This window comes from Phalacrocorax carbo, chromosome 3 (genome assembly GCF_963921805.1).
Source record: "Phalacrocorax carbo chromosome 3, bPhaCar2.1, whole genome shotgun sequence".
NCBI lineage: Eukaryota > Metazoa > Chordata > Aves > Suliformes > Phalacrocoracidae > Phalacrocorax > Phalacrocorax carbo.
Window position 1 is genome coordinate 11,016,354 of NC_087515.1, and position 14,110 is coordinate 11,030,463.

The 14,110-nt window shown below is 37.9% G+C and overlaps 1 protein-coding gene across 1 annotated transcript in view; it reads left to right on the forward strand.

The window, feature by feature from the left end:
• The window catches only part of KIF26B (kinesin family member 26B), a 308,732-nt gene that overhangs the window by 188,511 nt on the left and 106,111 nt on the right, over nucleotides 1–14,110 (forward strand). The window contains exon 5 of the mRNA XM_064445818.1: nucleotides 6,081–6,264. Within this exon, the coding sequence (XP_064301888.1) occupies nucleotides 6,081–6,264 (184 nt within the window). The remainder of the gene's footprint in view (nucleotides 1–6,080; nucleotides 6,265–14,110) is intronic.

Below are 14,110 nucleotides of genomic sequence, written 5' to 3' on the forward strand. Positions count from 1 at the left end.
AGCAGCCAAGCCAAAATAAATGTGAGGAAAGAAGCAAGGGAGGGAAAGGAAGTATGCCAACAGGGCAGTGGCAGGTATGGGGCCTCCCCTTTTGGTGGTAGTACTCAGGTCAGCTTGGCTGCAATGTCCCCTTAGTGAACCTGTGACACCTATAGAGGTGATTGGGAGAAACAATCACTTTTGGTGATGATTCAGAGAAGCTAGTTTAGATTCCTATAATTAGAAAATGTGAACATCCCATTTAGTGCCCTGTGTCCAGTTTGTATACGCAGCATATAACTGACATAATTCAGTAACTAGAGATCCTGGAGAGGAAGCAACTGTTGAGTGACCCTGTGTAACCAAAAATCAAGACTAGTTTTCTCATAGGAAAAAAGCCTGCATGGTTGTAATTTTACTGTATCCATTTGTTTTTTACCTTAGAGAAACATGAGGGACCTATGTGATATGACTCATTTTAAATAAACATATATACTCAAACCAGAAAATACACCGTGAATCCATATTTGCAAATATTTGAGTTGGAAATAATCAAAACTAATGGCAGGCTTCCAGTATATTTTTGTTTGACATGCCAACAGTTAACTAAAATACTGAAATACTGTGCAGTCTACATTTTACTTGGTAGGTGACGGTCAAGAATTTCTATTCTTTCTACAAGAATAATTATGGCTGGGTTTTAAAAAAAATCATCGATAGGGCTTTTGTTTTGAGGGTGAGGCTGAACGTGTCTTACACTTTTAGGTGCCCAACCTGAGACCAGAGGATATGAGTGTTTCACAGTGGATAACCAACACTGTTGGTCAAAGTATAGATGTATTTTGTAACTAGCAGTATATCTGCACAAATATGTTTAGACAGTTTGTTTAGGAGACTGATTTCCAAACTAAACTTCCATCTATTTTCCAACCCAGCACTAAGATACAGCAGGCAAGACAGTTTTGGATAAGTAAAGATAGTGTTTTAATTACTAGGGAAGATCATTAATCTCGTTTGGGCTTGTCAAACCAGCACATCCTCTGGTAAGCCATCCCTTGTACATAAAAATGTCATACCTTGGTCCTTGAATGGTGCACCCAGTGGAAAGTATTTGTCTTAGAAAATGAAATTTATGCCTTCAAATAAGGAAGAAAAATTGATTTTTAGTTTTAATGAAAATTGAAAATATTTACATTAAAATTAGCTAATACATGACTGTTTAGCCTCCACAGCTTAAGAGCCACTTTCTCTGTGGAAAATATGATATGAAAGTATATTTTCAATTTTTATTTTGACACAGAAACTGATATGCCACCTCACTGGCCCCTATGATCTGGAATTCTGTTTCCAAGGGTGATAAGTTCTGGATGCATCATAATGTAATGTAAAGCTCCAGTAATGAATAATTATACAGAGATATGTACCTAAGGAAATTGTCAGTGGTGAAGGCGCATGTCAAGTACTGAAGTGTGAGAGTCAGTGTTACTTATTGATGATGATCTTTACTGACACAAGTGTGAATAATATTTTAATTATTCACTTAAATGTCTAATCTCCTTCTGAATCTAATGAACCAGCTAGCCTTACTGACCTCTACTTTGACAGTGAGTCCTGAAGTTTTAATTTTGCCTTGGATGATGTGTGGGATAAAAAATAATTTATTTTATGAAGTTAAATAGGTGTCCCTTAAATTTTATTAGCAGCGTCTGTTTTCTTACTTAAGTGAAAGGAAGCAAATATGCCATGAGTTGGCATAGGCAGGCTCACTGACGTTCATGATCTTATTTGAATTTATGCCAAATGAGGTCCCAGTCCACTCTGTTTGAGCTGGAGGTGCATAAGTATTATGTATTGCAGGAAGGCTTTATTTATTGTTCTTTTTTTTAAAGTGCTGTATCACATCGCTTTGTTTTGTTGGTTTTTGGCTTGGTTTGGTTTGGTTTTTTCCCTGTCCTGACTATTGCTTAGTAACAAGTGGATGTATGGATTTGTGATTTGTCCTCAGTTTTTGAAATTGCTAATTGCTTTTTGTGAGCAGCTAAAGTTAATTTAGAAACCATGAATTTTAAATCTGTTCCTTCCACAGTGTTTCCTTAATGTATGTTGTACTGTAACCATTACCCAGTGACTTCTGTAAGCAAGATATTTACAGAACTTTCCATAATGCCTTTTATTTTGTCTAACGAGTTTCATCAACTTAATTCTTGTATTGCTTATAACTAGTATGAACAATTTTCTTAGCAGATATCTTTGCATCACCCCTAGAAGTGCCTTTGTTCTGTGTTAAAGATGTATATTTAATCCAATTTTGTTCATTCGTGTCTCTAGAAAAGTTTCCAACCAGTGTGCTTTGCCCCTCAGAATTGTCTTAGAATTACCTCTAAGCTGGTTTACTTCCATTTCTTCAATGAATCCCACAGAGAATCTTCAGTTTTCATGAAGTTCTTATCAGTCATGAATTGGCTTCCAGTGTAGGGGAGTGAGCTCTAAAATGAATGTGTTTGAAAATCCCAGCCTGCCCATGGAGATTTAAGGGGGAAAAGAAAAAATATCATAATTTCTGTGTAGGTGGGATGTGAAAAACATTCTGGCTGCCCAAAGATATACCATATTAAACCAGTATTTTAAAAACCAAAAAGCAGAGAATGTCTTTTCAAGATATTACCTCAATCTTTGCCATGGATTACGTGGATGTTCAAAGCAGTTCTCCTTTCCTGTCAGCAGTCCATCAGTTCTATTCAGATTGAACTTTAGTCAACTTTCTAATGCCCCTCCTGCAATCTCAGATCTTGATCTTGTGATTGTTTCTTCTGCTACAAATCTTGCAAGCTTTCAAAAAGTCTTCAGCTCCTTGTTTACATAGTGTCCCTCAGGAAAAAATAATCTAAATTAACTGAAGATGTGAATCCAAAGTATATTAGCGAAACTGGATTAAATCTGCGCATTACTTTGGAAGATAATTCAGTAAAATTATATTAAAGACAGCTCTGTTGCGAATGAGTGTGTCCACACAGTGGTCTAATGCAGTTTAAATTATGCACATCAAAAATTTAATTTGGATCAAGTTGCCTGTGTGTCTCTGTGGACAGAATCCCTACCACAGCCATACCGCACACAGAGGGGAAGTGGTTTGTGTTGCACTGGAGCCCACTGCACGCCCCTGCATAGTTCATAGCTGATATCACTTGGCTCAAGTGGGATGTAATGTAACTTGGAGTATGATCAGCTTATTGTCAATGCATAAAGCAATGCTGCCATCATCACCGCTACCATTACTGATAGTAGTATACATAGTCTCAAGTTGAAATCAGAGTCCCATTATACTAGAGAGTAAATGAAAACAAATTAGCTGGCTCCTGTACAAAAAGCTGAGTCTAAACAGCAGCTGGCTGGACTGAGCAGGCCATGAGCTGCAGTGGCATCAGGTGTCCCAAGGGCCAGCCTGGTGCTTTGCCTGAGAAGTCTGGCAGTCCACAGAGTCTGCAAGGGAAAGCCGGGCCTCTGACTCACCTTATAAAGTAAATAGTGAGAATTTCTAACCTCCTGTGCTAGATCACAGGGCCAAATCAGCTTCAGCTGGCATGACCAGCTGTGTTCAAAGCAATGGTAGCCACCCAAGCAGAATGATTTTACACAAATATGTTCACAAGAAAGCCACACTATATATGTTTGTGTGATATTGCAGCCTACATCTGGTTAAAATATCCTTCTCTTCCCAGTTTAATGCTCTGGGAATTACCTGAGGCTTATTGCCTTTTTGATCCCCTTCAAAATTCAGTCAAGTCTGATAGGGCTTGTAAATGTTTTTCTAGACTGCCATGCATTGATTTTCTCTCCTTGGAGAAAACCAGAAAACCCCATGAAGTAGTGAGCTATAGTTCATTGCTTTTTCATACATTTTGCCAGTTGCAGGCCAAAAATATAAAGGAAAATGCAGGTTCTTCCATTTGAATGCAATCTCAAAGGTTATAACTGTCAAACTAGAATATAGTTCTAGGATTTTGAAAAGGCCAGGTACCTCCAACAATGTTTTTTCTTTAAGAAAATGCCAGCTATGGGCTTGGTTGGGTCAAGAAGTGGTTTGTATTACACTATCAACTTTGCAAAAGGAATAGCAAATGCTGGAAAAGCATTTAGTGGTGAGAGGGATCATGGCTCTGTCAGTCAACCTTAAAAATGGTTTTTAGGAAAAGTGTTTTCACCCCAGGTGAGTCAATGAGACCAGATGTATGACCACAGTGGGTGGAGCCACTGCCTGTATTTAAGACCGGACTACTGAGCTTGACCACAGCAGTAAATTTTTCAGTATGTTTGGCCAACGTTTATATTTTCAATTGTTGCACATAGTACTAGATTTTAAAAATAATTTTATAGTGAAGCTATGATATACAGAAAATCTTGATTCAGCATGGACAACTGTATAAAAGTATTGGTGATGGATCAGTGTGGAAGCTGAAATCATTGAATCCTCTCAAACCATTGAAATGTTCCTAGGAAAAGGAGAAATAATTGGTGGTTTTTGCTTTGGTTTTGACCAACATATTTTGATTATGTTTTCTATGAAAAAGAAAGCAGACTCATAAAAGAGAGGGCCAGGTTATGAACTGCAGGACAGAGGGAAGGCCAAGGACGAAGAAGTGGTACAGAAACTTCTGAGTCATAATTATCTGTCAGGTCAATTAAAATCTCCTAGTGTTTTTCTTTTATTAAAAACTAATCTGTCTGGAACTGCTTTGCACTTGCCATAGGCTAAAAGAATATATACTGGCAGTGCACACATGACCAGCTGACATATGGCAACTTCATGGCCAGCAGTAATTTGTTCATGTGTCTGAGACATCTGATACAAACACAAGGTACATACTGAAATGAGTGTGTGTGTGTGTATCTGTCTATATATTTAGTCTTTTTTCCCCTGACTCCTTGGGATGAAATAATGTAATTACTTTTGTAAGTTCGGTGTTGGGTAATATATACTGATACCAGTGTAATGGAGCTAAAGCTTCTTAAAACTTAGGAGGATTTAGGATTATTGGTCTTGACTGTCACAATTCAGAAAGGTAAGGAGAGCTACTGTAAGCACAAACAACTTTTATACCTATCTTAGGTCATTTGTCTGCCAGAGCAAACAACTTGAGAGTAGCCTCATGAGTTGTTATATCCATCTCTCCGTAGAGATGGTGCTCCAGTTGACCTGCTCCATTTAAAGTACTTGTTTTAAAAAAGGGAAACAGTGGGACAGCATGATTAATATTAACATTAACCCTGGGCAGTGCAGAGCTCACAGGTGTTGTAACAAAACAACTGCAACAAAGGCTAAATGTTGAATTGTCTCTCAAAATAAAATATTTTGCAAAACAAAAGTACTGAATATTTCTGTCCCAGAAAAGCTTAGCTTTTTAATCAAAGTGTATACAAACTTCAGCATTCTTATCTAAGAATACTGTAGCATTAAAAGCAGTCTTCATTGTTTTCCCTGCTTAGTGGTTAATGCAGCTGTAGTTGGTATGATTGTCTCCATCTCACTGCAAACAGCAATGTTTTCATTGGTCACTGTTTGTTCAGATTTAGACTGGCTTATGTTTTAAGACCCAGTCTAAAACAGCTGGTGCAAGGCTTCTTACACCTCAGCAAATTCACCTGAGCATTTAATACTAATTAAGTTAACAGTGCCTGCTTACATCGAAACATTGCACAAGTATTCATTTTCTAATTGGAGGCTTATGAATTACAAACAATTCTGTGTAAGCCATTTGGTGACTGAACTTAATTATAGAAGAGAAATTGTCATATAGCTCACTGATTTAACTGGAGATTTTTGAGCTTTCTTGCACCCTGAATTGTTTCAGCATAGTGACAGAAGCCTGATTGCGACCCTGCTTCGTACAGTCTGTGCAAATTTGGAGCAACTTTGTGTAGTCAGTGGCGTTAAACTAGTAATAATAAATGAAGTACCAGAATTATAAAACTGTAGGGATCAATGAGGTCTAAGCTGACATCTTGCATAAATAGTAACCTGATAAATACCTTTATTTATTGTCGACTGCTTGTGTTGATGAGTTTGGTGTTGTTTTAGCTTGGTCTTGTCATTTTTCCCACAGAGCCGCTCAGAAATTGAACCTGTCTTCCAAAAAGAAGAAGCACAGGCCTTCTGCATCATCTGTTCCTGAATCTCCTCTCTTCTCTACCAGCTTCAGCAGTATCCTTCAGACTTCCCCACCCCCTGCACCACCATGTTTGTTGAGGGCAGTCAGCAAAGTGAAAGACACCCCTGGTTTGGGCAAGGTAGGCCTTGCGAGTATCACTAAAACACTTGTTTTCTTTGGGAGAAGATTTTATCCTTGCGCAAAACATTAAGGAAATCGGAAGACCATGTCCTTTCTTGGTTGGCTTTAGTGCAATTGGTCCCCGAACACATGTACAAAGGCCTAACAATATAAATTACTTAATGCAAGTAATGAAGTTGACTTGAACACAGCTAGATCTAATTGTGCAGCAGTAATACATATCAAGACCCAGCAACACTAACCGTACCTGCATTGGGACCACAGTACTACTAGGTGGTGGTAACGTCCATTCTGCTAGGGTTTCTGGAGCAGTTCGTCTCTGGCTGTGCTTAAACTGTGTAGCAGTTTCTTGCTGTGGCATATTCTGGGTTCCTGATCACCTGGCTGTCCAGACTGGTGGCTTGGTTGGACACACTGTAATTTGATTCTGGCTCATGTTTCCTGGCTTTGCCCCAGTAGAGTCAGGACAGAGCTAGGCCATGTACGTGAATAAAGCTTATGCTAATAATGATGAACTGCTCCTTTTTCCTTCTGTCATGTTATTTCCTCCCATTCTCCATAATCATACCCTCTTAAAATGCTGTTTAGGTGCATACTTATAATGGAAAATGGTTGAGGCGGTGGAGAAGATGGCTATATAGTTTGCTGTTGCTTTATTGTTTGTCTGAGTAGCCCTTCCTTTTTCCCTGTCACAAATGGAGAGCCTGTCATATTACATCTGGGAATACGCATATGCAGTTGCTGAGGACAGCGGTTTGCTTTAATCAAGGTAGTTTCATATGCAAGCATCTGTGCATGTGGCTTTTCCATATTCATTGAATACTAAGCAGCAACAATGAATTTGGTGAAAATCTTTGTGTTCAGAAGAGAAATTGTAATATATGATCTAGGAGTGCTGAGCATAGGATGGGCTTCAGAATTTTCATTGCTGATTTTGGATACTAGTTGCTTATATTATGCAGTTCCAGTGGTTTTTGTTTGTGGTTTCTTTTTTTTTTTTTTAAGAACAATGGTATTACTTTCATGGATGGTTTAATGCCTGTTTGAAAAGGGATTCCCTCAATATAGGGCTTCCTTCCTTTCCTCTGGCCTGGTAGGTGGGAAGAAATATACAAATCTGTCATGATCATATAACAGTTAGTAGTGATGACTGACTTCAGTGGGAGAAGGAGTAAGCTTGAACCTGTTCATTTTTGTAAGAAGCTGCTATGGAAAATATTTACAATAGAAGACATCCTCTCGGGATTCTTACTTTTCTGTGCTTGGGACAGGTTATATTGGAATCAAAATAAAAATTCCGTTGAGGAATAATGAAGGGTGTGTTCATGAAAACAAGGGGCTAATTTCCCTTGTTGAACTGTGTGGACACTTTTTCTGAGTATTGGTTTTCACCCTTCCCAAGAAAAGGATCTACCCATACACAGACACAAACATAGCTGTCTCAAAACACTGCAAGCTTGATCTGAACCTTTTTGGCTCCTCTAATAATTTGTTTCCAGTGAACAGGGCCTGGGAAATGGTTTTGCAATATGCCCAAACAGACCTATTATTTGCTTCTTCATCAACCATATACCAGAACAGGCTCCTGGCTTTCCAGCTGTGTAAGTAAGACTGAAATTTTGCAGTCCAGCTGATGGAGAATATATCTTTTCAGTTTAGATTAACCATCCCATAGCTATCAGAGTATATGAGAAATAGCTAAGAGGTTTTAAAAAAATCTTTTAACACATGCTCCTCCAAAGTAGCAAACTAAATTGGGTTAGTTCATATAGTCAAAATGGAGAAAATTACTTCCCCCCAACACACACATTTCCATTGGAAACAATGTGTCCAACCTGCAGTTTCTGGAATTCAGTTTCATTTTTCACCTCTTTGGTTTCTTCTAGGAATCACCTTATAATTATGACCTAAAGCTCATACACATTCATCAAAGTTTCACATCAGTTTACCTCTGTAGCACAATTTTCATTTTAACGTCAGAAATAAATGCGAAGCATAATAAGTAAATAACTGCAGAATAACAATGTAATTTAGCTGTCAGACTGGGAAAGCTTCAGATGAGGCAATGGAATTTCCAGCTTGTTTGCTTTTAACTTTTGTTGTTGTTATTTATATACGTTCTGTTCAGTTTGGTTGGCATATGTTTTGATAGGAGCATGCTAAAAACTATGTTACTTTTCTCAGCATTTTCTCTCATATAGTGTTTTCTGTAAGGGTGTAATGTAAAGTTGTGAAATGTGGACCCGTGTGAAGGAAGCAGATTCAGGGAAGCTACATGTTACTTTTAGTCACTTAGGGTTTTTTATGGTTTGTATTTAAAAAGCATTTTACCAGCAATTCCAGTGTGACAAAACTCTCTTTCGCTTTGGGTTTGAGTGGGCTGGGCAATCTCTAACATGAGTGTTTGTTACTGGGAAGTGTGGTTCACCAGAACTGGAAGACTGGCTGTTGCCAAGGGCTCTGGATTTCTGAGGCCCCCAGGGACAGCTATGCACAGACTGTCCTGGGAAGCACTTCCTGGCAGCCAGGCTCTTTGCTATAGGCTGGGAGCCCTGGCACAGACACTGGGTCTTGATGGCTTGGCATTAGCTTGATCGCTGTCAGTTTGCCAGTGTAGGTGGGTATCCAAGATGCTGCAGGATAGGAAGTCAGGTACTTCAAAGCTTAGACTTTGAGGTTAAAATTCATTTCAGTTTTCAAAAATGAACTTGCCATCAAACAGTTCCCATTTTATATTTTCTCTTCTACTAGAAATTTCGGAGATTCTACTTCTCTTTGCAAATTGATGGCAAAGATTTATTTAAAATTGTAGAGTTTGTCAGCTGTCATGTGCAGGCATATAATTTTTGTGAGTTAACCTAGGAGGATTTTCCTATCAGCAACATATTTAAAAGTTAATTAGCAGCTCAGTTGGTATGGGTATGGGTACAACTGAAGAGTCCAAACTGCCAAAGAGGAGAGAATTAGGCAGTATATATTCAGGCTGCATGCTTCACACTTTTTCTTAAAAAAGACCTTGCAAATCAAACTGTACCCGCGTGGAATTTGGAAGAAGTATTATTTGAAAGCTAAAGTTCAGCTTCACAGAAGGAGAAGGATGATATTAATAATGAAATGTTGGGACTGCATAATGACCATTTCACTTCCGTGTTAGATACACCATTGACCCTGGCAGAAATACAGCAGCGTCAAAGTGAAATAAAGTAGTAGAGGATCAGATTCTTTGTTGCACTCATTTCCAAAAAGCTCTCCGTGTAGTAAAATAAAAGGTTTGTGACCGTGTTGCAAATATATTAACAGTGGTGCTTGTATGGGTCATAACATACACATGTGCTTTGGGTTTGCATTTGCTGGTAGAGGGAGCTGATCCTTGGTGATAGTGTGGTACCCCACAGTTGTTTGCTGAGAGCAGAAAGGTTTGTTTGGGGCTGAGCGACCGTCCTGCTCCATGAACTGCCACAGCTTGAACATCACTTTTCCTTCTCTCTCTGCTATCTTTGAATCATCATGTCCTGAGAGTGGCAGATTGCTTTTGCTGGGTTTACACACAGAGAGAGTGCAACTGTCCTGGATGACTGTATGTGCAGTTTCCCCAAGTCCCATCATTTTCTGGAACATACATTTTAAGTCTGTTTTGTCCTTTCTCACAATGAGCCAAGAAACAGGACAAAAAGGCTTTCCATGCAGAAATAATGAGTTCTTCCATGACTGCACTCAGATTAAGTAGTGTAAGGGCATTCTAGTAAGGTTTGCTTAGATTTGCTCCCCAATCCGCTTCCCTCCTCCATTTTCTGTCAAACAAAACCAAAATTAAACGAAGACTTTTGATGAAAATCTGAAATGTTCTGTGAAAGAAGTTGTTTTTCTGAGTCCCACGTTATCCATGAAAAACAGCTTGTACAAAAAATTTTCTGCCAGCCTTAATAAATAAGTTCTTTTCAGGTGGCACAGGGTTTAGGATGAATGGATGTGGTCTCTGTGCTTTCTTTCATTTATTATTTTACTGTGTGTAGTCTTATAAAACTCTGTCACTGAGAGGTATTTGTTATGTTTGGACAGAGATTAGTTTACTTTTCCTTACATATTTTTTTTTTTGGTGTGAATTGTTGTTGGTACTTGTTAATCTGAAAATAAAATAGCAATGTTTGTGTGTTAAAATGATATTATGCAAAAGGTTTCTACCAGGGAGAAAAGTCATCACTGAACCTTTTTCGGGAAGTCATTGCAACCTATTAGCAAAATGGACTGTAATTCATGGCATTGTGTTTACTTTTTGTTTACTTTTTGTTTTTCTGTAGCATCAGGACTCCTGCTTGCAGTGCCCAGCCCCATTTTGATAAATAATGTATAAATTCAGATTTAAAAAGCCTGTTTCTGTCCCAGAAACTTATGATCTCAGTGTAGGGAGGAAGACTAGAGAGACAGAGAGGCGGGAGGCAAGAAGAAACGATGATGTATTCCCGGTCATCTTGATAGTGGTGTCCTCAGCCCATCAGCAGTCTAATATTAGACACCCCTTGTCAGGCTTTGGTAGGTGTTGTAGAAGAGGAGATTATTAAAACCTTTGAAAGTAGAGTAATAGGTTACAGTGTAGATGCTTCTGAGGAGCCCTTTCCAAGTGTGTAGAGCAGGGTAGGAAGCAGCAGAGAGAGGGGTTTTTGAGAGTCTAGTGAGTGAGTGAGAGATGAGGGAGCCAGTCTCCTGGCAGGGGCTGAGCGTGGAGCCTGGCTGGGAAGGGCTGTGAATGGGAGCCAAGCCATGGGCAAATTCCAGGAATGCCCACAAAATGCTGGTAGGAGATTGGCGGTGTGATAGATACTCCTGAGACATACAACTTTCTCCTGAGGATGTGTACCATACTAAAGAAGGTTCAGTTAAAAATAATTTTTGAGTGCTTAGCTGTAAGAATCTAATCTTCCATTAAAGCAAAATATTTGATTGACATAAGCCTAAAATCTACTAGTCACTTTACATTAGTCTGCAGCTTACCTTTTCCTCACATTGATTTGCATAAAACTCTATCTGGAAGCATCAGAATGATTTGGTCTGACCTGAAAGTGCCTCCACAAAAACAATGGAGGATTTTCAGACGCACTCAGCTGTGTCATTCCTTTGACTTTTTGTGAATGTCACTGGGAGCTGGTACCCACTTCCCCGAGCCCCACTGAAGGTTCCCACCATAAAGGCTAGCTGGTGAGTATCTCGTTCGGTGAAGGAGAACACATGTGTGGGGAGAAGTGTGGTACTCTTTGCCTCTTTGGAGGCAGGAGGTCCACAAAGGCAGAATGCCACTGATGATTGATTAATGGGCAGATTCTTGTGTCTTTGCCTAAAAAAGGCATAGTATCATTTTTAAAAATCGAAAGATGGGCTTCTATCATACCATCCTACTTTGTATGTTGACCATATAAATTGCTACTATCCTTTTGATCCAAGTAGCTAGCCAAGTTGCACTGCTTTTCAGATTTCTTCCAGGTAGGGAAAGAGATTATGAAGGGAAAGGATGAGGTATTGTTAGTGTAATTCTGTTCCTGTACAAGGAAATACACAATCTTGAAAGCCGACAGATAGAAGCAACCAAAGGCAGTTTTCCTTCTTACTCCTAGAACGTTTCATACAGGACTTAAATGTGTCATTCCTTCCTCAGTTTAAGGGCAATTCTTTGTCATACTGTACCAATGTTTGTTCAAGTTTTTCTTCTCCCTGTTGTTATTTCTGTCCCCGCTTCTCTACATGTGCTGTTTCTTGTTCATATGTACCCCTGCCAAAAGTAACAGTGAAGAAAGCCCTGCTGCCCAAGCAGTTCAGGTTTCTGAGTAGATTTAGAATGGTCTTTTGAGGGGGCCAGAAGTGCATACCAATGCTTTGGAACTGGGTTTGGAACTGTTAGCATTTCAGCTATCCACTGCCTTACAATAGGCAAATATCTGTTTTTAAATTATAATTATATTTTTATAATTATATATAACAATATATAATTATATATAACAATATATAATTATATAATTAATTGTAGTGTTCTTATATAATGTATTTTATATAATGTATAATATCTATTAATATAATATAATATTATGTAATTAATTATAACCAAATAAAATAATTTACTGGACTTTTCACTAAGTAGGGCAACTATTATTGCACTGGCCTTGACATGCTTTAATCCAAGCTAAAACAACACAATATCTGTTTTAAGAATGAGTATTATTATTCATATATAACATATATAATAGGTTAATATTGAGTAAGTATTCCATTATACATATTATATTTTTTGTCTTGTTTTATATATCAATATATATTATAAATATATATGTATTTGTATAATATGTTAATATGAGTATTACAAATATAATACACATATTATTGGGTTGACAGTTGGACTTGATGATCCTAGAGGTCTTTTCCAACTTTAATGATTCTATGATTAACATATGTATTGTATATGTAATATAAAATGTTAGTATGAGTATTATTCATATATAACATATATATGTTAATGAGTATTATATTATCTATGTATTCTATTTTTTGTCTAGTCTGATATATTTATATTATAAATATATAAACATATTTGTATAACACTATTTTCTGTACTATTCTATTACATATATATAATACCTGTGTTAATGAGTAAGCATTCGATTGACTATAGGCTGTATGAATCATGATTTGAATAGTCTTTGTCAAAAGATGTTTTCAACAGCTGTGTCAACTCTTTGTATCAGTGCAATGAAAAGTAAAGAGGCATTCTTAGACTTATGTGATTTGAAAGTTGATTTAAAGGCAACAAAATTGATGCATATCTTGATTAAGTCCAAAAGATATAGAAAATGTCCTTTTCTACTATCAGAGTTTGTATTTGTGCTAGCTGATTGGTGGATATGAGGATTTTTTTGGCAACATTATGGTATATATTAAGCAGGTGTTTATGAAAACCTGTGTTAAGATCAGCAAAAACAAAGCGCAACTTGCAAAATATGTTCTGTATTTCACTTCCCTGCCATCCATATTGAAGTTCTTTCAGAGAGAATCAAAGAGGTTCTTTTTCCTTTGTAAAGCAGACGTTCTTTCTCCTTCACCGCTCAGGTATATACGGGGAGAAAGTTAACAGTTAGATGACAAATGTGGTTTTAAACTCTTTATCACAGAAAACTATTTCTGAGGTGAAAGCTGTTTTTGTCCAAAGTTACCATGGTTACTGAAATGGGGGGATGGGGGAGGAAGGATGTTGCCTTGAGGCATTTAAAAGAGACATATGTGTTCATCTTTGTTGTCAGCATGATTGTTGCACAAATTAAATACTTAGTTCCACTTGGAATGAAATCCAGGTGGCCTTTTGCCTTCGAGACAGAGTTACTCAGAACTGGGATGTTCCTCACAAATGTACTGTTGCACCTGGTGGAGGCTTTCATGCTCTTTAGCTAGATTCCTGCTGGATGGGCTTTTCTGGGAGGAGTTTTAATACCTCAAGCTGCTTTAAGAACAAAGTGAAATTAATAGAAGTTGGAAGAATTGTTCTAAACAATAATTTCTTACCTCCCTCAATCATATTTTCTATGTACACATAGTCTTTCTCTAAAGTAAAGCTTATCATAGATGTGGAATTACTAACCCAGGCATGCCAGGGGCCTGTCAGATTGCATTTTGGTTAGCTGTGGTGTTTAAAGAAAGATGTATTTTGAAGAAATTTCTATGCAGTCCTACTTCCACAATTTAAAGAATGGCTATAATTGCTGTTCCTTCTCTTTGTGAAGTGCAGAAGCTGCTACTTCACGGGAGCAAGGAGCACATATCAACCAAGCCTGCTAAGGGAAAACCTGGCCCGTTGCCTAAACTTTACA